Raw genomic sequence first — 25,527 nt, 5'->3', positions numbered from 1 at the left:
AACAATATTCCCTTTACAGGAGCTGAGACAAGCAGTTCCAATTCCCCAGGGCTTTCCTACTTACATTGTCATGCGTATGAGGCCCATAGAGCATACGCAGAATACATAGAATTGCCCAGAATAGATACCTCTCTACTATATCCTTTTTATAAAATAGGTATCTCACTGTACTACCCTCAAACTCACTACCCAGAATAGATATCTCTCTGCTGTACCGTTTTTCTAGAATAGATATCTCACTGTGTGTCTCGGCCCCTTTGCACCAGGAGGCTGCATGTTTGGCTCTAAACAGCCTTCTGGTTCAGGAACCTCGGCTTCGCCAGCGCTTTGCGGATCAAGACGGGAGGTCAGTTCTGTGGCCTAGTCTGCCAGCTGTACTTTGATTGGTTTATTGTCTTGTGATGTGTACTATGGTGATTGTTCTTTATCACATAATGGTGGCTGGGAAATGGTGTTGAACCATCATAAAAAATCGGGGCATATGCGTGGCTTTCCCACTGTGGCTTTGACTCACTGTGTATGACTGATCTTGTATTCCATGGAAAGGCCATTGCCACACGCCGCATGAATCCCCTCGGAGGGAGGGAGATGTGGTACTTCTGGAATGTTCGGCATTGTTTACCGTATGGAGAGAGAGAGCCACTTTTCATTTCCTGCCAGATGCGCCTGACGAACTGAAGTAAAAGATAAACAAAATGCCATAACTTCACCACCAAAACTGGCTCCATACTGATCTCCCGGTCTCGACCCTGTACAGTGGAAACAGGCATACTTTAAGGGTTGTGTTAACTAATCAGCCCGGGTGTGTGTGCCCTCTCCACCTGTAGGCGGGGCTGAGGATCTGCTTCTTAGATAGACCAAATGTCTCAGCCATGTTCCCTTGTTTCATTTCCTGTCTAATTCTTCTTTGAAGGAATTCCCTCCATCACCTCAGTGTGCTGAGCATTTTGGTGTAACTACTGGCTACTGTGCCAAGCATTATAAAGTGCTTAATGCCGTACTAAAGCCACTGTGCAGATTATAAATGTGTTTTATTGTCGTTATGTGGGAGTTGCCCATGCTGGGATGACTATTGTGCAGAAACTGTAAAATGTTGCGCAAGGACCATGATTGGAATGTGATCACGTGGGCTTCCAGTGTGTTAGGTCACGCTGGGCGCTGCCCCGGTTTGAGGAATGAGCCCACAAGCAGCATGGGAGGGCTGGGTGACTCCTCTCTGTCTGCTGCAGGGCCCCCATTCACAGGCAGGTGATGGCTGTCATGCTGCTGCACTCTGACTGTCTGGGGCTGCTTCAGGCTGCGGCCGAGACACTGGGAACGCTCATCGACCGCGACAGTGAGTCCCATACCGCGCACGCCTTCCCAAGGTCACTGAGTCCCTGCCATAACGGGGCTGGGGAACAGCGTGGTATTCCTGAAAGGCCTGTGGGATCAGTGTGCACATTCATACCTAAAGATTAATGCTCTAAATTAGGCACATCACTGTGTGTCGTATTCTGCGGTGGTGATGGTCCATTGTCTTCCTTGTTTTCATCGTCACACGTTTATTTTTAACTTTTATTCCTACCATGAGTATATGCTTGACGGTGAACACAATAAACTTTCATACAGTGCAGGTTATGACATGCTGGTCTGTGTTATTCAAAAGTACTTTCCACTCAGGGTGAAGTCAATGAATGTTGAATGTTAAGGTAACAATCAAGTTTTCCATTGCCATTAAATAAGTTCTTCAAGTCCAACCACCCAACTCTGTTCCCAGGTAAAATCCCATCTCTCTTGCTGTCCAATGGGCTCCACATCAACATTTTGGAAATAATGAAGAAGCACAGCTCCTCCCCTCTAATCGCAGAAAGTTTGTGCAGGTTGCTTCACAAACTCTTCCAGAGACGGTATTTTTCACTTTTTAATTGAAATGAACAAATGCTGTACGTTAGAGCCTAGTCGTTCTGTTCTCAAGTGCGGTTTATTGTTTTGTGCCATATGCCTGTATACTTTACGGTAAAGAGCTCTGTCTATGGTTTATGGTTTAGATGCTCTGATTGTGCTCCATAGTATTCTGTTGCACTGCTGTGCATTAAGGCATACTGCATGTGGCTTGACTATCTTTTCAGAACTTCAAGTCTGGATGAGGTTGTCATGGCCATGAATGAGATCCTGAGGGCCATGAAGATCCATAATTTCCTGCCTAAGGTCCAGCTGGAGGCCCTAAGGGCCAGCCTGACCTTCCTCAGCCCTGGTAAGTGTCAGGGCTCAGAGACTTGTCTTCATCTCTGTATGTCAGAAGTGTGTGTGTGTGTGTGTGTGTGTGTATGTGTGTGTGTCTTTGTGTTGTGCTATAGTGTTGTATGGTGGAATTAATAGTGAATTTTGGGGCACTATCGATAATTCTGACTTAATACAGTCCCCATTTGGTCTGTCACATTTTGAGTGAGATGTGGATACAGTTTTTGTAACCTTTGAGCTTTTCATCTACTTTTCAGTGTGTGAGCATGCTCTTTGGTGTTGCCATGACCACTAAACTCTTTACTATAGAATGGCAATGCTTTTTGGGGGTTCAGGCTCAGGTATACTGTGTAAAATGAAATGATAATGTTAAATGAAGTATATTGATGGATTGGTTGGTTTGACTGGGATGTAGACAGAAGATTGCGGGAACATGGCGTCTCGGTGGCAGACCCCGACATGGCAGACATCTCACTGAAGGTGTTGAAAAACCAGTGTGTGGTGGAGGGTGCTCACACTGTGTTCTTACAAGCTCTGAACCGGGTACGAACATGGTCCTTTTGTTCAATTCTACATCTTGTACCCCCCCACCCCCACCCCGCCCTCACACACACACACATATTTTGCACATTTCATTTTTACTTCTTAACGCACTTAAGTGATATTCCTGCTGTTTCCCCCCCACTGTTTTCCCATTCAGTTTATCGATAGTCCAGATATCCAGGATTGTGGGTTGAGAGTTCTCACTGCACTGGCTGACTGCTCTGGTGCAGTGGACCTGATGTGCCAGCAGGGGGCGATAGATACAGTTCTACACACACTCCAGATGTTCCCCGGAGAGAGAGGTAATCATCTTTGTAATGCTTACACATCTACTTCCACACTGTATGCAAACTAGAAAGTTGTGAAACAAGAAGTTACGGTGCATGGAATAATGAGCATTGCTTTTCTTCCATCCAGATATACACTACGGGGGACTAAGTCTGCTTCAGTACCTCATAGCCAAGAAGAATTTATCCGTAATGATTGTCCCCGTTTTGGCATCTGTTATTGTGGACACTCTGACGCAGTACAGAGAGGATCGAGAGATGCAGCTGAAGGTTTGTGCTCATGGAAACTGTTTCACTGCTTTTTCTATGATGGTTTCATTCTGTCAGTGTGAAATAGGGGTGTGTATTGGCATGAAGCTGGCGATACGATACGTATCCCGATATAGGGGTGACGATACAATATATTGCGATATATTGCGATACTGTAGGCAAGACGATATATTGCGATTTTCCATCAGAAAAAATCTGGCCAACTTTCAGAAAAATCCATAGCATAAAACACACAGTGATGGAAAAACATACTGTTTATTTTTAAAATATTTTTGTCAACATTTCTGTCTTCTGTCTATACAAAATAAAAAAATCTCATTAAAATAAAATACTTTAGGACAACTTGTGCAATAAAATAATGTCCTGTAGGACAACTTGCAGTGCATCCATTTAATTAAATAAACGTTTGCAGGATCACCGGACACCAGCTGCCTTCTTTCTCCTCGTGGAACCCAAAATGAGTCCACACGTCAGCTTTGAATGCTGCGGGAGCCGGTTTGATTTGCTGAGCTTCAGCCATAGCATAGTTTCAGCAACAAAATGGCGAGACGCATGAGTTTCAAACAGTCACGACGAGGCCTGTGCGCTCACGAGATCTTAAAAAAGCATAGTCTAATGGCTAACCGAAATGCCATCAGTAGCGGCCACATTAAATATTATGAAAAAAATAAAATTATATATATATATATATATATATATATATATATATATATTTATTTATTATTATAATTTTTTTAATTAATAAAATATCGATATTGCACTTTAGAGGATCGATTTAAAATCACGGCACGAAGTATCGCGATATTGAGGTGAATCGATTTTTTCTAACACCCCTAGTGTGAAATGGTCCACAGCTTGTCATTTGAGAGTCAGTGATGCCCACTTTGGGAATCTGGGTATAATCCTGGGTGTGCGACACAGGGCTTCCAGGTGGCGTGGAAGCTGATGGACACCTGTTCAGATGCAGCCTTGGAGCTGGAGAGGCAGGCGTTTGACAGAGAACTCTTCCTGCAGCTGAGAGACAGCCTCTATGAACTGCGGACTGACCCGGTGGGTTTGAGGGAACGAGTTGAAATGCTTATCATGTAGGAACTTTTATCACATTATCCCATGTGTGTCTCCTGGTGTGTTTCAGCTGCACAAGGCGATTTGCTTGTGCCTCTCCAAGATGGCTGCCGATAGTAACATCAGATATGTCATGCTGGAAAAGGCATGCTTGGACGGCGATTTCATCATGGCAGAATGTCTGATTGATCTTGGGGCTGACATCAACAGGAAAACCAAGACAGAGTCTCTTATCTACCAGGTGAGGAGGCAAGGAATTCACCCTTTGGTTTGTAATGGCAGGTGCTATCTGTATGTTTGGATATGTGTGACTGGGAACTATGTGAGACTGCTTCTGTGAATACCTGTGTCCTAGCTGTGTATTATTCAGGGATGTAGCAATTGATGGCAACTCATTTGCGGTGAAAATTGATCAGTATTCTTAATGTGAAATTTTAAATATGTCACACAACCACTTTTGGGAAAAAGGAGGTAGCACTGTTATGTGTGTGCTGTTACAATACCTGTGTGTCTCAGGTGTGTGAGAGTGTGCTGTTACAGTACCTGTGTGTCTCAGGTGTGTGAGAGTGTGCTGTTATCTGTGTGTCTCAGGTGTGTGACAGTGTGCTGTTATCTGTGTGTCTCAGGTGTGTGAGAGTGTACTGTTATCTGTGTGTCTCAGGTGTGTGAGAGTGTGCTGTTATCTGTGTGTCTCAGGTGTGTGAGAGTGTGCTGTTATCTGTGTGTCTCAGGTGTGTGAGAGTGTGCTGTTATCTGTGTGTCTCAGGTGTGTGAGAGTGTGCTGTTATCTGTGTGTCTCAGGTGTGTGAGAACGGTGGCCCCCTGGAGCTGGTGGACCTCCTGCTGACCAGTGGGACCCATGAGCAGCACCTGCGCAGTGCACTGACCGTCAGCGTCCACAAGGGGGACAGTCCCGTGGTTAGCCTCCTGCTGGGAAAGCTGGGGTTGGACCTGAACAACAACTCCCTCTGCCTGGGGGGCTTTCGCCTGGGGAACATCGAGGCCTCCTGGCTGATGCCCCTATTCTCCGAGCGCAGGTCTCCCAGCCTCCGGAGAGTGAACAGTAAGTGTGAAGTACTTCAATTCTGTTTTAGACTTGATTTTGGTTTGAATAATTTGAGGGAAATTAGCTTGCAGCACCAGTAAAATACTTCAGGATTAATAAAAGGAGAGCGCTACAATCACTTCCTATACCAGTAGTGCGATGCCATTTATATAACAAAGGCTAACACTATCTACTCACTATCACACAATGGCCTCCAGGTAAAGGTGGCTCCCTGGCCAAGCAGGTGAAATCCTGTCAGAAAAGAAGAGCTTGTTCTCAGCAGAGGATGACTGACACACACTCTGGGTACATCTCAGAAGAGAGTGACGACAGCAGCCTCTTCTCTTTGGATGACAGCTTGGTCTGGAACGAGGACATGGCGAGTGATGGTGTGTGCCAGGGTTCAGGAAATAATTTCCAGCTTTTCCCAATACTGACATTTTATTGTCATTTCTTTGATTTGAATAGTTATGTTTTTTTATTCTGATTGTAATGTCAGCGGTTACCTGACCTTTGTTTGGAGTGGTGCTTTAGACAAAGTGATTTGAGGGGCGGCCTGTAGCGTAGTGGTTAAGGTAAATGACGGGACACGCAAGGTCAGTGGTTCTAATCCCGGTGTAGCGACAATAAAATCCGCACAGCTGTTGGGCCCTTGAACAAGGCCCTTAACCCTGCATTGCTCCAGGGGAGGATTGTCTCCTGCTTAGTTTAATCAACTGTATGTCGCTCTGGATAAGAGCGTCTGCCAAATGCCAATAATGTAATGTAATGTAATGTAATTTGATTTGTAACCTGACAGGAAGTGCTTCAAATTCTACAGGAAGTGATGGACTCCCTCGCGTAACGAGTCCCCATTGTGACATGCGCGAGGAGTTGACTGGACAGTTAGTGAACCAACAGCAACAATGCCGCAAACATGCTAGTGCAGAGGTGAGCTTCATTTGACCCATTTCTTCTCACGCTCATCATTCTGTTCAGAAGCTTATCAAATCTTCTGACTCCTTAGGGAGGAAACTCTGATTCGGAACCAAATGAGCTTCGTCAGCAGGGATGTGTGAGGATTTCTCCAAATCAAAGAGGTCAGTGAAGCTGCAGATAGTTATTATTTTGCGTTTTCTAAGGATTAATGAATAGATTAAACCCAGGAATATAAGCATGTGGGTATACACATTTACACAGTCTTGTAAGGGCTCACTGCATGCGGTGTTGTATGCTTGGCACACCCAACTGAACACTTTACCTGGGGTGGCTTTTCTGGGACCTACTAGCTTCTTCCAGCCCACTTAAAATGTATTTAATGTTAGAACTTCATGTGCAGGTTAAATAATGATCATAAGAGGTCTTATTTCTCAATGTAGTCAGCGAAGGCCAAATGACCCTGATTTATTACAGTATTACGCCAACTTTGGTTGAGGGTGGAATAAATTCAGCATGAAATAAAATTCCATCTGTCAACAAAATCTTCCTTTGTCAGGTAATAATTCCCTTCTCCTGGGGTCGGTGGAGAACCCCTCGATATTAAGTCCCACCTCTCTGGGTGGGGACCGAGAACGCATTCGGCTGTTGGACCTTTCAGGGAATGAGCTGGACTCTCTGTGCTGCTTGATGGGAGAGGGTCTACTCCAACAGCACCTGGAGCACCTGATCCGGCTCGAGCTGAGCCAAAACAACCTGGTGGAAATCCCCTCTGGCCTTTGTGAGGTACTGTTTGTTATAAGCACTCACGCGTAGGGCTGGGTATCGTTCAAAAAAATTCGATACCGGTACCGATACCGGTACCAAAACGATACTTTTTTCGATACCTATGTAAATAAAAGCACATTTCGTAATGCAATAGCCTGAAAATGTTTTTACTATTATGCAAGTCTTTTTACATTAGTTTTTCCAAATAGAAAGAGTCCAAATGTTATTCATTTTAAGTGTGAAATGTTTATTGTTTCTTTTTCACTTTAACAACTATTAAACCACTAAATTAACTATTAAATATTTAATTAGAACTGCAAAACATGCACAAGTGCAAGTGCAAAAGTACTTGTAAATAAACAAAGTATGTGTATTTATGCAGTTTAAAAATAAAAAAGTAAAGTAGAAAGTACTTTTAAATTAAATAAAACCAATGTGCAAAATGCAATGTTAAATAGAAAATAAAATTACTATAAAATGGATATTGTAAAACCAAAACAGTGAAGTAAAAACAGGAAGAAGCTTTAGCAATTCTTTTTTAAGAAAATGAGCATGTCTGCCTTCTCAGGCAAGTAACACGCTCGCCGACGACACTGTCGGGGTCGGGGATGAGGGTGGCACAGGCTGGGTGGATACGGGCGTTGTGGAAGCAGACTGTGCCCCACCACTTGTCGCCGTTTTTTTCTTCATGCAATCGAACACGGTGCAGCTCTGTTCTCTCAGGTTAATGCCGTGCACGATTAAATGCTTAATTAAATTGGAAGTGTCGCCTGTCTTGGCAGCTACTTTCTTATTGCAAATATTGCATTCTACCACGTCTTCCGTTTTTGTGAAATGTAGCCAGACCTTGGACCGTTGTTGTGACATTTTTTCACTCCGTTAAGTTTACCTCAGATGCGATCCCGTGATGTGTACATTAGCTGAAGTGTCGCATGGACGCATTTGTTTTTCCACCCTCAGTCAGTCGCTACCTAGCGATCCAATCAGCGGCCACGTTCGATTTTAGAACAGATATGGTGGTTGGATGAGAGACAAATTAAAACCTCATGGCAACAAAGGGCAACCAATCAGCAAGCCGGATCAACGAGCATTAGGGGAGTGTCTTTTCCTTGTTTTAAATGCCAGAGACACACATGGTTTTCACGCTGAACGCTGGGGCAGACCGAGTGCTCCGACGTGTATTGTGCTTATTTGTGTCACTTTATAAATAAATAAATGGGGTCATAAATGGGGTCGATACCCCCGTGAGTCAAAGTGACCCGTCGACGGTTCACTTTCGCCCTCTACTGGTTCAAGATATATACTTTACATATAAAAAAAAAAAGTAAAGTACCGAAAGTTGGCACCGAATGTTTTGACATATTTCGGTGCTCGGTAGTACCGAAGTGATTCGGTCGGTGCCAAACAAGTACCGACCGTCGATACCCAGCCCTACTCACGCGCGCACACACACATATTGTATATCTGTTTTCATGGGATACAGCAAATTCAAATTTCTCTACTGAACATATTCATTGGGATACACTTTCCCTGATTGTAAAGTCATAGATAGATAATGCTATTTATTAATGTTTCGTTTATTTTCAGAGTCTGAGAAGCTTGACACGTCTGGATCTCCATAGTAATCGTCTGCAGTCCCTGCCAGAGGGAATATTGCACCTGCCTGCACTGAGCATGCTCAATGTGTCCAGGAACTGTGTGGGGCCGCTACTCTCTCTGGACCCTACTGCTAGGTGTCCCTCCCTGAGACAGCTCAACCTGGCCTTCAACCACGTCACTGTTTTCCCAGACCAGCTGACCCATGTCCTCAGCAAACTGGAAGAGCTCTCCTTTGAAGGGTATGCTGGGAAATGTAGTCCTGTTTCAGTATGATATCTTGTTGTTTCAGTACCAGAATAAGTATTTATATAAATGGTCTTCAGGGAGTTGACAAGTAACTACAAACAACCGAAATAGGAGTTGGATGAACACGAGTTTGGTCTAAAAGTGGAATTAACTCTGGAATAAATTTTCTTTCAGGAATAAAATTACAGAGCTCTATTCCCCTCTCTGCCTGCCTGAATTGAAGCATCTGGACGTCAGTAAAAACAACATTGAAAAGATTTCTCAGGACTTCTTGTCCGGCTGTGTCAAGTTAGAGACATTCACCGCATCAGTGAATAAGCTGTGTAAGGACAAATGGAAAGCTTATGTTATTTTATCTTTGAGTTGTTTTCAGTAAATACATCCAGTTAGCCTCTCTGGCTGGCAGAAGGTGACCTTTTTGATGTGGCGGAAATTAAGCTTTGTTTTCTTCTCTTTACAGCTAAATTGTCACTTTTGCCGTCAAAGATAACAACATTGAAATTGTCTCACAATACCTTCACCTGCATTCCAGATGGAATTATCCAGCTTCCATGGTGAGAATGATTACTTACATTTAAAAAAATGTTTTACCATAGATGATGAAGTATTAAATCAGTGATCGTCAAATAAGGAAATCTGGCCTAGGAGACGGTAATACTATGTTGGTTTTCATTCTTCTCCAGTAGTTATAACTGGACACCAGGTCAGGTACATATCTGGCCAATCATTGACATTAATTGATCAATTAATTCGGGAACATATGCCTTCTGTGGTAACTGACATTCCGATTATATGAGCTCTAGAAAGAGCACCCTCATGTGAGGGCAATAAAGTAATCTAATCTGACAAAAAATTTTGTGTACATTGTTCCACTGGTGTAGATTCTGCCTCTGTCCCCCTTTTCAGTTTACGATCGGTGGACTTGAGAAACAATGACATCAAAGTCCTCCCAGGACCCTCGGCATGGGCGTCGGCCAATCTCAGAGAGCTGATCTTCAGCAACAACCGGATCAGTGTTCTGGATCTCAGCGGACCGGTCTGCAAATGGTCCAGGCTGGAGAAGCTGCACCTTGCCAATAACAAGCTGACAGAGGTAGCAGATATTCCTAATCAGGCTGTGATCCCAGGCAAACAGGGGCCCAGGCAAACAGGGGCAACTGTGTTTGTCATTTATTTGATAGACAACCATGCCCAGGGCAACTTACCTACCATTCAAATAACATTGTTAAATCACAGCAGGGAACTGTGCTAGTATCAAGCCCTGTAGCATATGCCCAGCCTAATAAATGTCACAATCAGAAATTGCTTTCTAAATTGGGATTCAGACCCGCATCACTGCTTATTTGCTTAAAAAACAGCCCTTACTTTTGGAATTAGGTTGTGATTATGCAGAAAGCAAATATTCCATTCCATTGACTATGTAATGCCATTGAAACTGAGTGAACCATAAATCTCAGAAGGTTTTGTGAGGGCATGTTGAATACTTGGGTTTTTGTGTCAGATTCCCCCACAGATTGGGCTGCTTGAAGACCTGACCTCTCTGGATGTCAGCCGGAATGCCGGCTTGCACTCCTTTCCGGATGAGATGGGGAAGCTAGGGCGACTGTGGGACCTGCCCCTGGACGAGCTTCGGCTCGGACTGAACCTCAAGCTCATCGGCAACAAGACCAAGGACATCGTCAGGTAAGGAGGACGTACTGTGAAAGGGCAAATCGTGAATTCAGCTTCTTTTTTTTCCGAGTGCAGCAAGAGTCAAAACTCACCTCTGTAATCTGTGTTACAGAATAGCTGATTCTGTGAGGAAAAATCCTATCAATTGGATGTTGTTATGACAGCGTCCTTACATTTGCCAGGTGTCATTGTATCAACACCCAATAGATACCTTTTCTTTACCCTCTGTTTCCTATTCACTTCCTGTCCTCATGTCCTGTGCCTGTTCACTTCCTGTCATATCAGGTACCTGCAGCAGCGCCTGAAGAAGGCTGTGCCATACCACAGGATGAAGCTGATCGTCGTGGGGAATTTTGCGAGTGGGAAGAGCACGCTGGTCCAGCAGCTGATGAAAATGAAGTTGCGGGCCGAACGGCCCTCTGTGGCCATCGATGTCAGAGACTGGGCCATCCGGGACAGGAAGAACATGGTCCTGAATGTGTGGGATTTCTCAGGTGGGTCCAGATGAGGGTGCGATCCACAGTCAAGGATTTCTGAATCGAGTGGCATGTGGAGATGTGTGTGTGTGGTGTTCACCAGGCTGTGTTTTTCTACTGATTCACAAGGATGGGAGGAGTACCACAGCTCGCACCCCCATTTCATGACCCAAAGGGCGCTGTACCTGGTCGTGTACGACATGAGTAAGGGGGAGTCCGAGGTGGACGCCATGAAACCATGGCTCTTTAACATCAAGGTGAGAGTCAGGACAGTGCTGGGCAGGTGTGTCAGCAGGTTATTACAGGTGTTGTTTCATGGTTGAGGGACGAAATGGACACCTGTGAAAATATCACATGACCTAGCAAGATGCAGCCACTAAGATGTTGACTAACAAGCTATAGACAGCTGTGAACTAGAGGCAGAAAACAATATTTTCCACTGCATGATTGTTCTGGTGATGTACTTTCCTGTTGACCTTGCCCCTGCTATATTTCTTCTTGGTTCACCCTGCAATGCTGCGTTTCCTGTTGCTTTCACTGTCTAGTGATGCATTTCCTGTTGCTGTCCTATCCTGTTTGAAGGCTGCGGCTCCCCTATCCCCTGTTTTTCTGGTTGGCACACACGCGGACGTGAGTGAGGAGCACCAAGTTCTGGCGTGTGTGACAAAGATCCGTGCGCAGCTACTAAATCAGCAGAGCTTCCCTGTGATCCGAGATCACTACATGGTGACCGCCCATGAAGAGTCCGACTCCGTGAGCAGACTGCGCAAGTCCATCATCAGTGAGGCGGCCAGCTTTAAGGTAGATGGAAAGACAACAGTGTTGTAAGGGTGTCCTCCCGTAGGTTCAGGATCAGTGTCGAAGATGAGTACTGACAGACCGACGTCCTCCCACAGATCCAGGGTCAGCCTGTCATGGGTCAGCTCATCCCGGAAAGTTACCTGGAGCTGGAGAAGAGGGTCCTGATAGAAAGGACGAGAGTGGCCCTGCAGTTTCCTGTCCTCAACCAGCAGAACCTGCTGGAGATCATCCAGGACAACCAGCTGCAGCTGAAAGAGAGCGAGCTGCCCCATGCTGTCCACTTCCTCAACGAGGCTGGTAGGACCCCAAGAACTGGGCTGCAGTGGGACTCAAGGCATGAGGGATGAGTGGGAGTCCACAGGAAACTGGCCAGACATGGCTGTGATGTTACTACTCCTTCTCTACCTATCTCTACATAACTGTGTTATCCCTTTTTTTTGCCACAGATGCTCACTGAACAAATTAAAACAATTAAGGGATACAATTTGAAAGGGTCAAAATAGAAAAAAGAATCCCATATTACTAACATGCCTCATGTGGCCCCTATGTAGAACTGCAATATATGTTTTGGAACAGCCTATATTCAGATGGTTGTAGGTTTGGTCCAGTTTTCCTTTCCTTGAATATGCAGGGTTTTTAATCTGATAAATGGCCTGCAATGAAGTTGTTTAAACAGATAATGAACATACAATGTGTTTCCCTGTGTCCAGGCATCCTCTTGCATTTTGATGACACTGCCCTCCAGCTTAAGGGCCTCTACTTCATAAACCCACAATGGCTGTGCGGTATACTGTCCCAGGTAACCAAACAGGGAAATCTTCCCTAAGATACAATTACAGAACAGTCTGGGGACTTTTTTCCCAGGAAATATTTGTGAACAGAATAGCAAATACTATTTGATCTGGCATCCCATTACTTTCCACTCCACCAACGGTTTCATATACTACTTTTCTACTCTCTAACTGTGTCTGAGGCTTGATATAAATCTCAGCCTGTTCAGCGTCTATGGAACCATTCTCAAAACTTGCCACTTTTCGTAGATATTGACACTGAAGTGCCCTGGAGTTCCAGGCCAACCCAAAGGAATCATATATCGCTCTGTGGTGGAGAAGTTCCTTACTGAGAGCAAGTGCTTCCCCAAAACACACATCGCTCAGTACTTCAAGCTCCTGGAGAAATTCCTGATCGCCTTGCCATTTCAAAAAGACCAGCTTCTCATCCCCAGCAGGTAATGTGATTGTGGAGGAGTGTGTTGAGCAAGGAAGGGTGTTCAGGAGCCCGCTGTTCATTGTTCTCTGGCATAGACACAGTTGACAGTTCTGTCTCTGCAGCTTGTCAGATCACAAGCCAGTGATCGAGCTCCCTCACTGTGAGAAGTCGGAGATGATTGTTCGCCTGTACGAGATGCCTTATTTCCCCATGGGCTTCTGGCCCCGGCAGATCAACCACCTGCTGGAGGTGTCATCCTCCCTGTCCTTTGGAGACGGTGCGTCACACATATCGTACGCCGTTGCTGTGTTTCCATTATTCCTAGCTTTAGATTAGTGCTGTGTTGATTTCCTCCCAGGATTAGATATTGTTGTTATCATTAAAATGTATTTGGTATGAATCTAATGGTATAAATCTGAGATATAAGATGCTTGAGCTCTGATTTATTGTAGTTTCAGAAAAGGCCCATCCACCAAAAATGATTTATTGGAGGAGGGGGGTCTACCTTAGCTGGTCTTCTGAGGCATACTGCCTGGTGGAGTCTGCTTCCCTGGATAACTCTGCAGAGAGCTTTGTCAGGATCATCGTACCCTGTTCCTGCAAAGGTACCCCACAAGCACATCACACACCTGTGCAAGGTGCCATGCAAGGTGACACTGGAGAATTTGTGTTTTCAAACAATGTTTGGGATGATATTGCTGATGGTAATAATGTTTGTGATGATGGTGATCTTGGTGAATGTGGTGGTGATTGGGCTGATGACAAGAAATATGTTGCAGAAATTGACCAACGATAATGGTCTTGATGCTGACAGTGATAAAGACGACGGTGATTGATGCTGATGCTGGCCGTTCCTCAGGTCGTGCTCTGCTGGGTCAGGTGGTTGACCACATTGACTCAGTCCTGGAGGAGTGGTTCCCTGGCCTCCTCACCACCGATATCCATGGTGAGGGCGGGACACTGCTGAAGAAGTGGGCGATGTACAGCTTTGGGGACGACCAGGACTGGAGCAAAATGCTTCTGGAGGACCTCTTCTCACAAGGTCATTGGCTGCAGAAAGCATTGGACTGTCTTTCCAAAATGCGTTTACTCAGGCGTTTCAATGGTTGAGGCCTTCAACTGCCGTTAGGGATGGTGTACATTATACGATTTGCGGGATTATTTTTTTTTGCTTTTTCATATTGGGATGAAATCTTAACGTCAAGGTGTGAGATACTTTTCGGACTGGTTTACGGGCTAACAGCGCTTTCTGTGTTTCTTCCTCAGACTTAGACTATCTCTTGGTGAATCCTCAGGATCCGCGGTCCACGATTCCCATCTCCCAGATTTGCCCAGATCTGGTTCTGAGTGATCAGCCTGCTAGTGTGATCCTCAACCGTGAAGAGCTGGAGATGGAAGAGTCTAACGAGTACCTCCTGGGTGAGCCCTGAAACATAATGTTCTGATGTCGTGTTCATGGTTGACAAAAGACCTATTCACCTAAAGACCTATACACACCTACAAACACCAATGTCACATTAAGGAATGGGCAAGGACCGAATTTTAGCAAGACAGTTCCCGACCCGATTCTCCAGATCAAGTGGGTGGCTGGTGGAAGCATCCAGTGGAGAAATGTGGATTCCAACTTTTTGGACAAATTACCCAAAGTTAGATTATAAGACTGATACTAATACTAATATCTTTGTGCATCCAGTACAAAAATATTGCATTAGATTAGATTAGATTAGATTGATTAGATATTGTCTAATATTTTTGTACTGGAAGCACATGGAAGAAATTGGTATCAATCTTATTGCCTAACTATTCGTATGATGGCTAAAAAGTGAATTTCCCAAAAAGATGGTCTATCCCTTTTTATTTTGTGAATTTGGCTAATGTCCAACGATACGCAATTCTGACTATGTAGCATGGCATCTGACAGAACTACCAGTTTGAACCCAGGTTGGAAGTGATCAGCACATTCCACATCCAGGCCATGAATTTAGTGGCAGAATGTCAATTCAGTTATGAAAAACATACATTAAGAATAACTGTAGGCCTGTGAATTATAACACATTTCCTTCTTTGAATGAAGGGGACGGAGGCTTCGGCTCCGTCTATCGAGCAGTGTATAGAAATGAAGACTGTGCAGTGAAAATTTTCAACAAGCATGCATCGAAAATCTACCTCCACAGGCTCCTGAGACAGGTAACCTGAATTCTTATTTTTTACCTGATTATTTCATGTGGACATCACATTACCACAATGAAGTTATTACCACATTGTATCTTGATCTTTGATCCTACTGCGGTGATACTTTATCCTGTCTCTTATTTTCTGCAGCCAGATGGAGATTTAAATACTTATTTATTTTTTTACTATCATGTTATCATATTTGCTTATCAGGTGTGGTTATCCCGGATCTGTTACTTTATCTGCTGAAAAAATGTAACTCTCCTCATGGTAATGCAAACAGGATACACTCTCCACTATGTAAACTTTAAGATCACTGAGGTTTGCCTCAGGTGCTCCATCTGGGGTTTTTTTAACATAATTTTACAGACTTTTTCTTTTGTCATTTTCTTCACTTACTGGGTTAGTTGACTCCAAGTGCAATTTAGTGAGGTGACATGCAGAAGATAAGTTAAGCCATTATATTAGCTTGTGGAGTTCCTCCAAAAAGTCTAATTATATGTCTGCGCCATTACGATACTCAAGGCTTATAAGTGGCTGTTAAATTCCAAAGGCTTTATTTCTGTTAATTACTGGGTTTTATGTGTGAAGAGTAGATATGGTCTGTACTGTGAGCATGGCGGCGCTTGTGTGCGGTCTCCAGGAGCTGGCGGTGTTGGGGCGGCTGCGTCACCCCAGCCTGGTGTCCCTCCTGGCTGCCGGGACATACCCACATAGGCTGGTCATGGAGCTGGCCCCCCGTGGGTCCCTGGACTCGCTGTTCGAGCACGAGAACGGCAGCCTCCACCGCAAGCTGCAGCACAGGATCGCCCTGCATGTGGCGGACGGACTCAGGTAGCCCATGACTGACCGCCACTGGTTACATCCCTGCACGAGGGAGCACTCATGTCCTGGTGATGTGGCTTTCACATGGGCAATACGAAATCTCCTTTCAATCGGTATCAAGAAATCATTTCCATTATTATTATGATTGTAAGCACCTTTCTGGGTGGGATTAAATACAGGTCTGTTTTAGTAAATTGTTTCTTTTGAGGCCTATCTGAGCTTGGTATTTTGTTTGAGGATCTTTCACTGTAACTCCATTCTCATACGGGGCAGGTTTCTTCACTCATCTTTGATAATTTACCGAGACCTGAAGCCTCACAACGTGCTGCTGTTCAACCTGAAGACGGACTCAGAGGTCATTGCCAAGATCACTGACTACGGCATTGCCCAGTATTGCGGGAGCATGGGGGTCAGGACCTCAGAGGGAACTCCTGGTACTGTTTTCATACCAATACATCTGCCACACTTTGCACCACTGTCTGCTGTGGTGCTATTGTTAATACCCTGGCAAAACACGGTCATAAAACATCTAAGTATCACTTTAGGTTAAATCTGAAAGGGGGACGGATTGTTATTTTTCTGCCGGTTCACAATTATTCGACTTCATCTACTTGAGAGACATTGTATTTTTATCGAGAAGGAGGCATGTTATGGTTGCTGCTTTAAAATACTTTTGGATGTAACTGCCTTTTTTTTCTCACATAATTCCATAGTATGGATACTACAATGCTGTAACGCTAAAACTAAAGTATGTACCAAACTGACCTAAAGCCCAAGGTATGCACCGAGCAATAACATTTGTTTATTGCTTTAGAATCGTTCCATCAAACATTGGTTTGGAATAAAAGGCTTCTGCCGCACGTTTCCGTGACCAAACCCTGTTGCGTCTGAAAATGGTCTGTATGCTTCACAGGTTTCCGAGCGCCCGAGGTTGCTCGTGGCAACGTGATCTATAATCAGCAGGCGGACGTCTTCTCCTTTGGCCTCCTGCTGTATGACCTCCTGACCTGCGGGCAGCGTATAACAGATGGGATGAAGTTCCCCAGCGAGTTTGATGAGATCGCCGTTCGGGGGAAGCTCCCGGGTACTGTCTTGGTGTGAAAGGAGTGAAATCCATTTCAGAACTGCATGCGATGCGTTCATTTCTTTTTTGTCACATGGAGGTGAATGAGTTGATGCTGTCATCCTGTCTAACCGAGAAATATGTCTGTTTTCCTGGCCTTCACAAGCACCATTCTTGTAAATGATATAGAGCTGGCTTTCCCTGTCACTGTTAAAAGTGATACCTTTTTTATTTTGTTTTATCTTTGTTACCTCCACCTTTTGAGGAATTTTCTAGTTTTCCCCAAATTAGCTGAAATGCTTTTTAAAAAAATTTTTTATTCTTATATCATGAAGTGCTGTGTTACACAGTGCGATAGAAATTGAAAATTGATTGATTGATTAAGTGATTGATGGTGGCCTACTATCCTTTCAGATCCGGTGAAGTACTATGGCTGTAGCCCGTGGCCTAGGTTGGAGAGTCTGATGAGGGAGTGCTTAAAGGAGAACCCCCATGATAGGCCCTTATCTCGACAGGTAGGAGTGTGTCCATCCAGGGGAAATGTGGAAAGAGGATGAACTTCTGTGATGATGTATACTGTAACAGAGGGTCAGTGGACATCTTTATGTAGCAAGTGAACTCACCTTTATTAAATATCACTAGATGAATGTAGCTGGAGGTAATCTCCAGGTGTGTGATAGAGGGCGATTGCAGGTATTTGATAGGTGCACTCAACTCTTATTTACAGTCCTTGTTTGACAGGTGAACTCATCTGTAAGGGCTGTCTTCAGGTGTTTGACAGGTGAACTCATCTGTAAGGCCTGTCTTCAGGTGTTTGACAGGTGAACTCATCTGTAAGGCCTGTCTTCAGGTGTTTGACAGGTGAACTCATCTGTAAGGCATGTCTCCAGGTGTTTGACAGGCTGAACTCAGGAGAGCTGTTGTGCCTGATGAAGGAGGTGAAGGTGTGCGGGGTGTCCAGTGCTGAGTGTTTTGCAGTGTCCTGTGAAAGTGGGCAACCGCTCGTTTGGGTTGGAGGTGGGAGCAGCAGCCAGAGGCGGGGATGTGTAGCCTCTGTGGGGCTGGGATCTGGGAAACCCACCTCTCACGTACGTGCTGTGACATACTTTTTATTTTTCTTTTGAAAATTGCTAGTTGTCACTTTGCTGCCACCAGCTTCACATACACAGTTGATACACCCCCAACAGGAGGTTGACCATCGTCCCGTCCTGTGCCTGGCGACAGTACGGATCCCAGGGGACTCGTTCGACTGGATGGTGGCAGGAACGCAGTCTGGCGCTCTGATAGTCATCAGCACATTGGACCCATCAAAACAACATCATCTGCAGTGTGTCACTGATGCGGTGACCTCACTCTTCTACCACTCACCCCCTCAACATAGGTGAGCTCATACCAGCATCAACACAGACGAAGAACACTGGTATGCAAGTACAGTGGAACATTGATGATACAGCTTGTCTAGTCAGCTTAACAGGGTATGAAAGCACAGTCATGCCTTTTCAAAAATCTTCCCATAAAATTCTGGGTTATTTTTGCTATTGCAAAAAGATTTACATTGAATGGAAACAAGTTCATCCATTGACAAAAAATGGGAAAAGACAACTCCTCAGTCTATCTAACTGCATGTTTCATTCCTTCTGTGACTTTTTTGAGAGGAACTATGTAATCAACATGAAATAAGAAATAGTAGTCTACCTACTCATGTAAAGGCATGATTTAGTGAACCATTGTCTGTACACAATGCTGTAAAACCCTGAAAAACCCTGAAATTACAAACTGAGGCTATTTAATGTGTTGATGTGAAGCTATCCCACATTTTGTGTTATTTTTTGAAGCAAAAAGAAGAAGTATTTGTTAGTGGGGACTGCAGATGGAGTGCTGGCTGTTTATGAAGATTCAGTGATTCGGGTAATTCCCTTTTTAAACTCACAGAAGCTTCTTTTCTGTCAGTTTGTTCAGTGTTGTCTCTTTGTGGTGCCATGCGTGAATATTTTTAATATTATAGCTTTGATGATGACCATGGAATAGCCATTTTATTTGTAGGCATGTCATTCTCCTCTGAAGAGTGTCCTGCCTGTCAGGCACCAAGGTAATTTAAATTTTGTGGTTAATTCTTCAGGAGACTGCAGTGTTTACTAAAAGTATACATTTCATTTCAGGATGTTGTCAGACTGTGCAGATGTCCACATTAGCTGAAATGAAATAGCTTTTTTATGTATACCAAGCTGGAGTCAGAGAGGCAGAAACTTGTCTCAGTGCCGAGCCCCTATCATAACTTTTCAGTTTGTAGAACATGCAGAAACCCAGAAAAAATATCCTTTGTAAACACACTAGCTAATGATCTCAAGCATAGCCAGAGTACACAGACGTTTGTGAGTGTGAAATTCCTCTACAGAAGGTGCTTGGTGAACTAACTGTATTGCTTGTGCAGTGCAGTATACCAAACCATTACATTACATTATCTGAAAGCGACTTATCCAAAGCGACTTACAGTTGATTAGACTAAGCAGGAACCAATCTGCTGGAGAAATGTGGGGTTTTGCTCACATTATTACACAGGCAATTCATTTTTTGGTGACACAGGTTTGTGGCTGTGCTTTTGTGTGTGCTGTTGGGGTTGAGTAATCCACAAAGCTGGATATGTTTTATTCCAGTGCTGACTTTTTGCCTTGGTGAATATTTTTATTTGTTTTTTTCTGGTGAAATATTTAGCATATCAAATAACTAGTGGCTTATCTTTTGGTAATATACAGTAACTGTTTTCTTTTATTTAGAATTGGAGTTCAAAGTATACTTCAAAGTATTGTCACATCAGTAAATGTTACATACAAGTGAAGCGGACCCTGGATTATTTGACACTTGAGGTGCTGCTCTCCTCTGCCTAAGGCCTCTGTGTTCTTGGTTTCTCGACCGCAGTGTGAGGACGGTCAGCCCATGAAGACAGTCCAGATAGGGAACACCAACACTCCACTTATGAGTCTGGCCTCGTCAGGCCACTCGCTGGACCGGACCACCGTCTGGGGAGGCTGTGGGACGCAGATCTTGTCCTTCACCGACCACTACGATGTCTGGAAGTCTATCGATACTAAAGAGAAACACATGTACCCGTGAGTGCACCTTTATAAAAAATGTTTTCACGGGGTTACGTAAATTAAGGTAAACAAGAATTTGAGAGACATTTGAGCAGAGAGCATTGAATGACCATTCAAATTGGCATCTGTTTGCATTTGAACTTTGAACAGGATGTTCTGTTCACACTGATACCTTCCAGTCAGTGTGCTGATTCCTATGAAACGCATCCTATTCCTTGTTTGTAGTTTGTAGAATGACTTGAAGTCTCCACAGGCAGCAGAACAGGTGGAGCAGTGAAGCCAACATCTCCCGTCTGGTGGTGGAGCAGCAGGTGTTCCTGAGCAGGGCAGGGGCACAGGTGGTGGAGGTGTGGGATAAGAAGAGTGAGAGGATGAGTGACCTCATCGACTGCACACAGATACTGGCGTGAGCCCCTCGCCCACACGTATACACTCATGCACACATGTACATATAGAATCACAGAGGCACACAAATGCACATATTAATACATGCATTGACATTCATATGTACTACATGTGCAAAAATATACTATATTCACAGACGTGCATAAATATTAAAATAAAAATTTAGACGATCTAGCAAACGTCGTGCTCAAAAATCATTTTGGAGGTTGGCAAGAGGAACAACTCAACAGAGCATTACACAAAAGCTGTTTTTCTCCAATGATAAAAATTATGTTGTAAGCAAATATTAGAGCATGTGAAATACACATATATTGTCCATGACATACTGTATATGACGTGTGTGTGTGTGTGTGTGTGTGTGTGTCAGGCACGGTAACAACAGGAGACCCAGGAAGCTGACCACAGAGAGGGTTCAGGAGGCTGGAGCCTCCTGGGCCAGTGTGAAGGCACTCCTAGTCCAGCCCAATGCCACGCTGTGGATTGGCACCAGAGGGGGTCACGTGATCCTGGTGGAACTGACAACATGCCAGCCACTACGCGTGTTTCGCCACTTGTGTCAGTCTGTGCGGAGCATAGCAGTGGCATATGTCGGTGCGTCATGTAGTTGGTCCGCTCACAACATTGACACATTTCTCATGATGTAAAGACAGAGCTCACAACATTGACACATTTCTCATGATGTAAAGACAGAGCTCACAACATTGACACATTTCTCATGATGTAAAGACATTGAGCTCACAACATTGACACATTTCTCATGATGTTGTACTCACATTGTCTCCCTCCAAGTGTGCATTTACTGATTTTGTCATCATAGAAACACTCAACCCAAAGAATGTGGTGCTGCTTTTGGGAAGAAGAGGTAGACCACCCCAAGATCAAGACAGCAGTCAGTGTGGTAAGAATGTGTAATAATAATGCAAGACCTGAACTGTCTTTATAGGAAATCTGGCTGGTGCCCAGGTGAAATACTATTGATTTTATGTCACCTAAGTCTGTATTAACCTCTGTGCTCAAAATGATTACTAACACATCCTTAACTTAATCCTCCCTGGAATTGATACACCAGCCATGGCAATGGTAAAGATGTGTAAATATGTTTGCGTGATGGACAAAGATTAATCAGTTTACTGTGGGTTAGTCCATGTGATACTGTATAAACCCTTCACACTTCTTTAATTTGGAAGATGTATTTTCAAATGGTGTAATGTAAAATAACATTCCAGAGGTGGGTTTCTCAGGCAAGAACACATTGTCAGATAGGAGGAAATATAGAGATTGGGGCTTCATGAACTACCAGTGGAATGAAGCGCTTGATTGCAGTATTTGAACCAATATACAGTGTATCCGGAAAGTATTCACAGAGCTTCACTTTTCCCACATTTTGTTAGGTTACAGCCTTATTCCAAAATGGAATAAATTCATTTTTTTCCTCAAAATTCTACACACACCCCATAATGACAACATGAAAGTTGTTTGTTTTGTTTGAAAAAGACTTGAGGCTGTAATTGGTGCCAAAGGTGCATCAACAAAGTATTGAGCAAAGGCTGTGAATACTTATGTACATGTGATTTCTTAGTTTTTTATTTTTAATAAATTTGCTAAAATTTCAAAAAAACTTCTTTCATGTTGTCATTATGGGGTGTTGTGTGTAGAATTTTGAGGAAAAAAATGCATTTATTCCATTTTGGAATGAGGCTGTAACACTTTCTGGATGCACTGTATGTTGTTCTTTTTCGGGAAACAACAACCTTTAAGGTTTCTTAAGTTTGAAGTGACCACTCTCTCTCTCTCTCTCTCTCTCTCTCTCTCTCTCTCTCTCTCTCTCTCTCTCTCTCTCTCTCTCTCTCTCTCTCTCTCTCTCTCTCTCTCTCTCTCTCTCTCTCACAGATGATGACTCTGTCCTTTTGATGTGGAACAGTGCTCTTCCTGTGGAGGTTAGAGACCTTCTCAAACACAGCGAGATGAGATCAGAGATTGCAAATACAATGACAGCATCACTGTATGACTGAGCTCTTGGACCGGGTATGTGCCAGTGGCAAATTCACATTAGTTCTGCAAACATGCAGCTTGTCTGTGAACCTCTTTACTGTTTTACACAGCTGTTTAAGCACTTTCTTAGCTGGCATTCATAATTATTTTTTCATGGAATTATGATTGCCTTGAGCGCATTGCCTTGTTATTCATAGTGCTTTCTTATTCATATAAGTTATGGTAGAATAAAACAATATGAACGACTCAATTGTATGATAATATTTTAAAGTGTTCTTCTGTGACCAGACACAATGTGTACATTCACTCTTTCTTCCAGACTGGTGAATGATTGACAGTATACATTAGTTATTTTGTCCTCTTCATCCCGGATTTGACATGACATATAAATTACTGCATGCTTACTGTATGTCTTTTGTTTGGCTTACTGATACAAAGCGCTTGAAAATATTTAAGTTTTTGTTTGAACAGAGACACATGATTCATCAATATTATTTCATCATTTCACAGAGCTACATTTGGAAAGCAATACCTGCTTGAAGATTAGTTTGCTCCACAAATGGGAAAATTAGGTTTTTGTGTTTTTGCACAAATATAAATTTGGAATGCATTGAAAATTAAAAGGGACAGTTGTACCTCTGTTGGACATTAAAAGTTCCATTATGAGCAACACAAAAAAACACTTTTACAAAGAAAGACAAAATGCAACTGGCAATGATATTTTTAAAGGTCCCATATTGTACACCTTTCCAGTATTTTATTTAGATCCTGATATCTGTAAGAAGACTTTTTTGTGGTTTTAAGTACCAAAAACAGTCTCTCTCTCCAGTTCTCCAGCACCCCTCATGAGCTTTACCAAGAACAGGCTGTTTTAGTGAATGTGTCTTTAAGGCTCATTGATGTGATTGGCTGGCTATCTCCAACGACGGTAACTGAATGCCGTCTGTACCTAGCGCTTGGATTTATGTGCTGAAGCAAATGAGCGTATCGTTATGTCATAACGATACGCTCGGGAACGAATAACTGACATTTGAACGACAGACACACATTTTCTTCATGCTGATTGTGTGGATTTATTTCGGGACTGCGTTTTGATACTTTCACTGTGTTTTTATAGCAGCTTCAACTCCTTTATAATCCACATAGCAATATAAATTTCCACAATATGGGACCTTTAATTTATTTATGAATTGTAAAATAGCATCTGGCATGTTCTTGTACATGTTAAGTACATCCAGTGCTGTTGTCTGTTAGCAGGCTTATCTGGATGGCTTAGTGTTTACTGTATGTATACATTGTACTTTGTTTGTGGTCACAATAAACCGTGTTATAATGTGTTTAAAAAAAAGTAAATCTCAAATGTATTTTTGTGGCAATCCTATTCCATGATATATCTTATTTTCATTTAAAAGGTTATTACAGTACCTTTTGGGAGGAAAATTCACCTGCATACACAAGACACCGTTTTTAACATACTGCATACGGCTGTGAATATTCCATTAATCGCGTCACCCCTTTGATCGTCTTCTTTTTCCTTTTTATAATCATTGTATTTTACAGTTACAGTTTATTCATGTATTATACTATATGAAGAGGAAAACATTTTCTAGCTACATTTGAAATCCATTGATTGTATCATATAAATTTCTAAACGTATCGTGGATAAGTAGGCTTTACATGGAAATGTTGAACAATGTAAGGTTACCACAAAAATGTTAAACATCGAGGTGGTTTGAAGTTTAGAGTTGTATTCATTGCATTTCATTCCATAAACACGTACACCTGAAAAAACCTCATCCCAACGTTACATTCCAATACATTTAACTTTCTGTTAGATTTACGTATTCCAAAAATATATTAAAGATCTTGTTCGCAGTTCTGGGTTATTACGAGTGCCTACAGTTAATTACAATGTACCTATCACGTTGAATAAATGCGCAGAATTTTCTTTCATATTCGAATTGAACAAACAATTGGTTTCATATAGGTCTGCATTTATGTTCCATATAATGTGTAGGAAACCTTTGAAGTCCAGCTTGTGCGTAATCAAAGTTTGATAGCCTATAAAATGATACATTTGACTATTGCCCAAGACTACATCGACATTTGGCTCAATAGGATTATGGGAGTTAATTAGTTAACTGATCCGATAATTAATTTCGTAAAAAACGTGCCAGACTTGTTTTACAGCGGAAATGGGCTTAAAATTATTTTATATCCGAAAATAGGCATGGCCTATGTGTGGGCAACTTATAGGACAAGACTTAAATTTATGTGTATGTCTTGATGTTTTGTAGAAAGATGAAGTAGTCTTAATAAAAATATTGTCTCCCTTCTGTTCAGCTTGAAGTTGAAGGCACTCTGGATCCATTCCACTTGCTCGAATTTCAATTAATGTTTGTTTCTGGTTTCTTATTTCCTTATATTATTAAAAGTCACTTCCCCAAGGTGCCCTATATAAGCGCCGTATTGAGAAAAGCTCATTTCACCGTCAAACATGACATCTCCGGAGTTGGCCCTCGTGACTGTGCTGTCACTCCTCTTTCTGGGTACGTAGCTTGCGAGTGGTGCTGAAGTGATTGGCTTTTGAATGAAAATTTCTAGAAAGGAATATTAGGCTAAATTAAATTGATTTGCTGCACTGAGAGTGCATTTATATTTTATTTTTTTAAACAAAAGAGTCAACAATGTAATTGTTTCTTACGCTGTTTTTATTCTATTATCTATTATCTTTTTTGGTTAAGTAGACTATTCTCTGCTATTTATTTTCTTTGAATGCGCAGCACTCTTGCAGCCTAAGTTATTTCACGAATTAATTTGTACGAATTATACAGTCTTAATAGGCTAATTATTTCGGCCT

At 43.0% G+C, this 25,527-nt stretch overlaps 1 protein-coding gene across 4 annotated transcripts in view; it reads left to right on the top strand.

The window, feature by feature from the left end:
• lrrk2 (leucine-rich repeat kinase 2) overlaps positions 1–24,009 on the top strand; it is a 32,443-nt gene extending 8,434 nt beyond the window's left edge. Inside the window, exons 10-52 of one of the 4 annotated variants that reach the window (XM_061253142.1) lie at positions 267–346; positions 1,230–1,336; positions 1,760–1,889; positions 2,112–2,236; positions 2,639–2,766; positions 2,924–3,068; positions 3,184–3,323; positions 4,245–4,373; positions 4,459–4,629; positions 5,190–5,451; positions 5,652–5,822; positions 6,254–6,363; positions 6,440–6,512; positions 6,908–7,134; positions 8,704–8,954; positions 9,136–9,284; positions 9,422–9,515; positions 9,868–10,054; positions 10,463–10,644; positions 10,918–11,126; positions 11,238–11,365; positions 11,691–11,909; positions 12,005–12,206; positions 12,620–12,708; positions 12,950–13,137; positions 13,241–13,395; positions 13,571–13,723; positions 13,978–14,160; positions 14,385–14,537; positions 15,193–15,305; positions 15,934–16,124; positions 16,389–16,549; positions 17,029–17,199; positions 17,593–17,693; positions 18,069–18,266; positions 18,366–18,559; positions 19,014–19,086; positions 20,095–20,285; positions 20,524–20,676; positions 21,043–21,266; positions 21,493–21,573; positions 22,566–22,700; positions 23,178–24,009. In XM_061253142.1, coding sequence (XP_061109126.1) covers positions 267–346; positions 1,230–1,336; positions 1,760–1,889; positions 2,112–2,236; positions 2,639–2,766; positions 2,924–3,068; positions 3,184–3,323; positions 4,245–4,373; positions 4,459–4,629; positions 5,190–5,451; positions 5,652–5,822; positions 6,254–6,363; positions 6,440–6,512; positions 6,908–7,134; positions 8,704–8,954; positions 9,136–9,284; positions 9,422–9,515; positions 9,868–10,054; positions 10,463–10,644; positions 10,918–11,126; positions 11,238–11,365; positions 11,691–11,909; positions 12,005–12,206; positions 12,620–12,708; positions 12,950–13,137; positions 13,241–13,395; positions 13,571–13,723; positions 13,978–14,160; positions 14,385–14,537; positions 15,193–15,305; positions 15,934–16,124; positions 16,389–16,549; positions 17,029–17,199; positions 17,593–17,693; positions 18,069–18,266; positions 18,366–18,559; positions 19,014–19,086; positions 20,095–20,285; positions 20,524–20,676; positions 21,043–21,266; positions 21,493–21,573; positions 22,566–22,687 — 6,513 coding nt within the window. In that variant the 3' untranslated portion in view covers positions 22,688–22,700; positions 23,178–24,009. Of the gene's footprint in view, positions 1–266; positions 347–1,229; positions 1,337–1,759; positions 1,890–2,111; positions 2,237–2,638; positions 2,767–2,923; positions 3,069–3,183; positions 3,324–4,244; positions 4,374–4,458; positions 4,630–5,189; positions 5,452–5,651; positions 5,823–6,232; positions 6,364–6,439; positions 6,513–6,907; positions 7,135–8,703; positions 8,955–9,135; positions 9,285–9,421; positions 9,516–9,867; positions 10,055–10,462; positions 10,645–10,917; positions 11,127–11,237; positions 11,366–11,690; positions 11,910–12,004; positions 12,207–12,619; positions 12,709–12,949; positions 13,138–13,240; positions 13,396–13,570; positions 13,724–13,977; positions 14,161–14,384; positions 14,538–15,192; positions 15,306–15,933; positions 16,125–16,388; positions 16,550–17,028; positions 17,200–17,592; positions 17,694–18,068; positions 18,267–18,365; positions 18,560–19,013; positions 19,087–20,094; positions 20,286–20,495; positions 20,677–21,042; positions 21,267–21,492; positions 21,574–22,565; positions 22,701–23,177 lie in introns of those variants that run through there. The other 3 variants (XM_061253141.1, XM_061253140.1, XM_061253143.1) reach the window with 3 other exon arrangements.
• The last annotated feature ends 1,518 nt before the right edge of the window (positions 24,010–25,527 follow it).

This window comes from Conger conger, chromosome 8 (assembly GCF_963514075.1).
Source record: "Conger conger chromosome 8, fConCon1.1, whole genome shotgun sequence".
NCBI lineage: Eukaryota > Metazoa > Chordata > Actinopteri > Anguilliformes > Congridae > Conger > Conger conger.
Note: the sequence above shows the minus strand (reverse complement) of the source record. Positions and strands in the feature narration are given on the sequence as shown.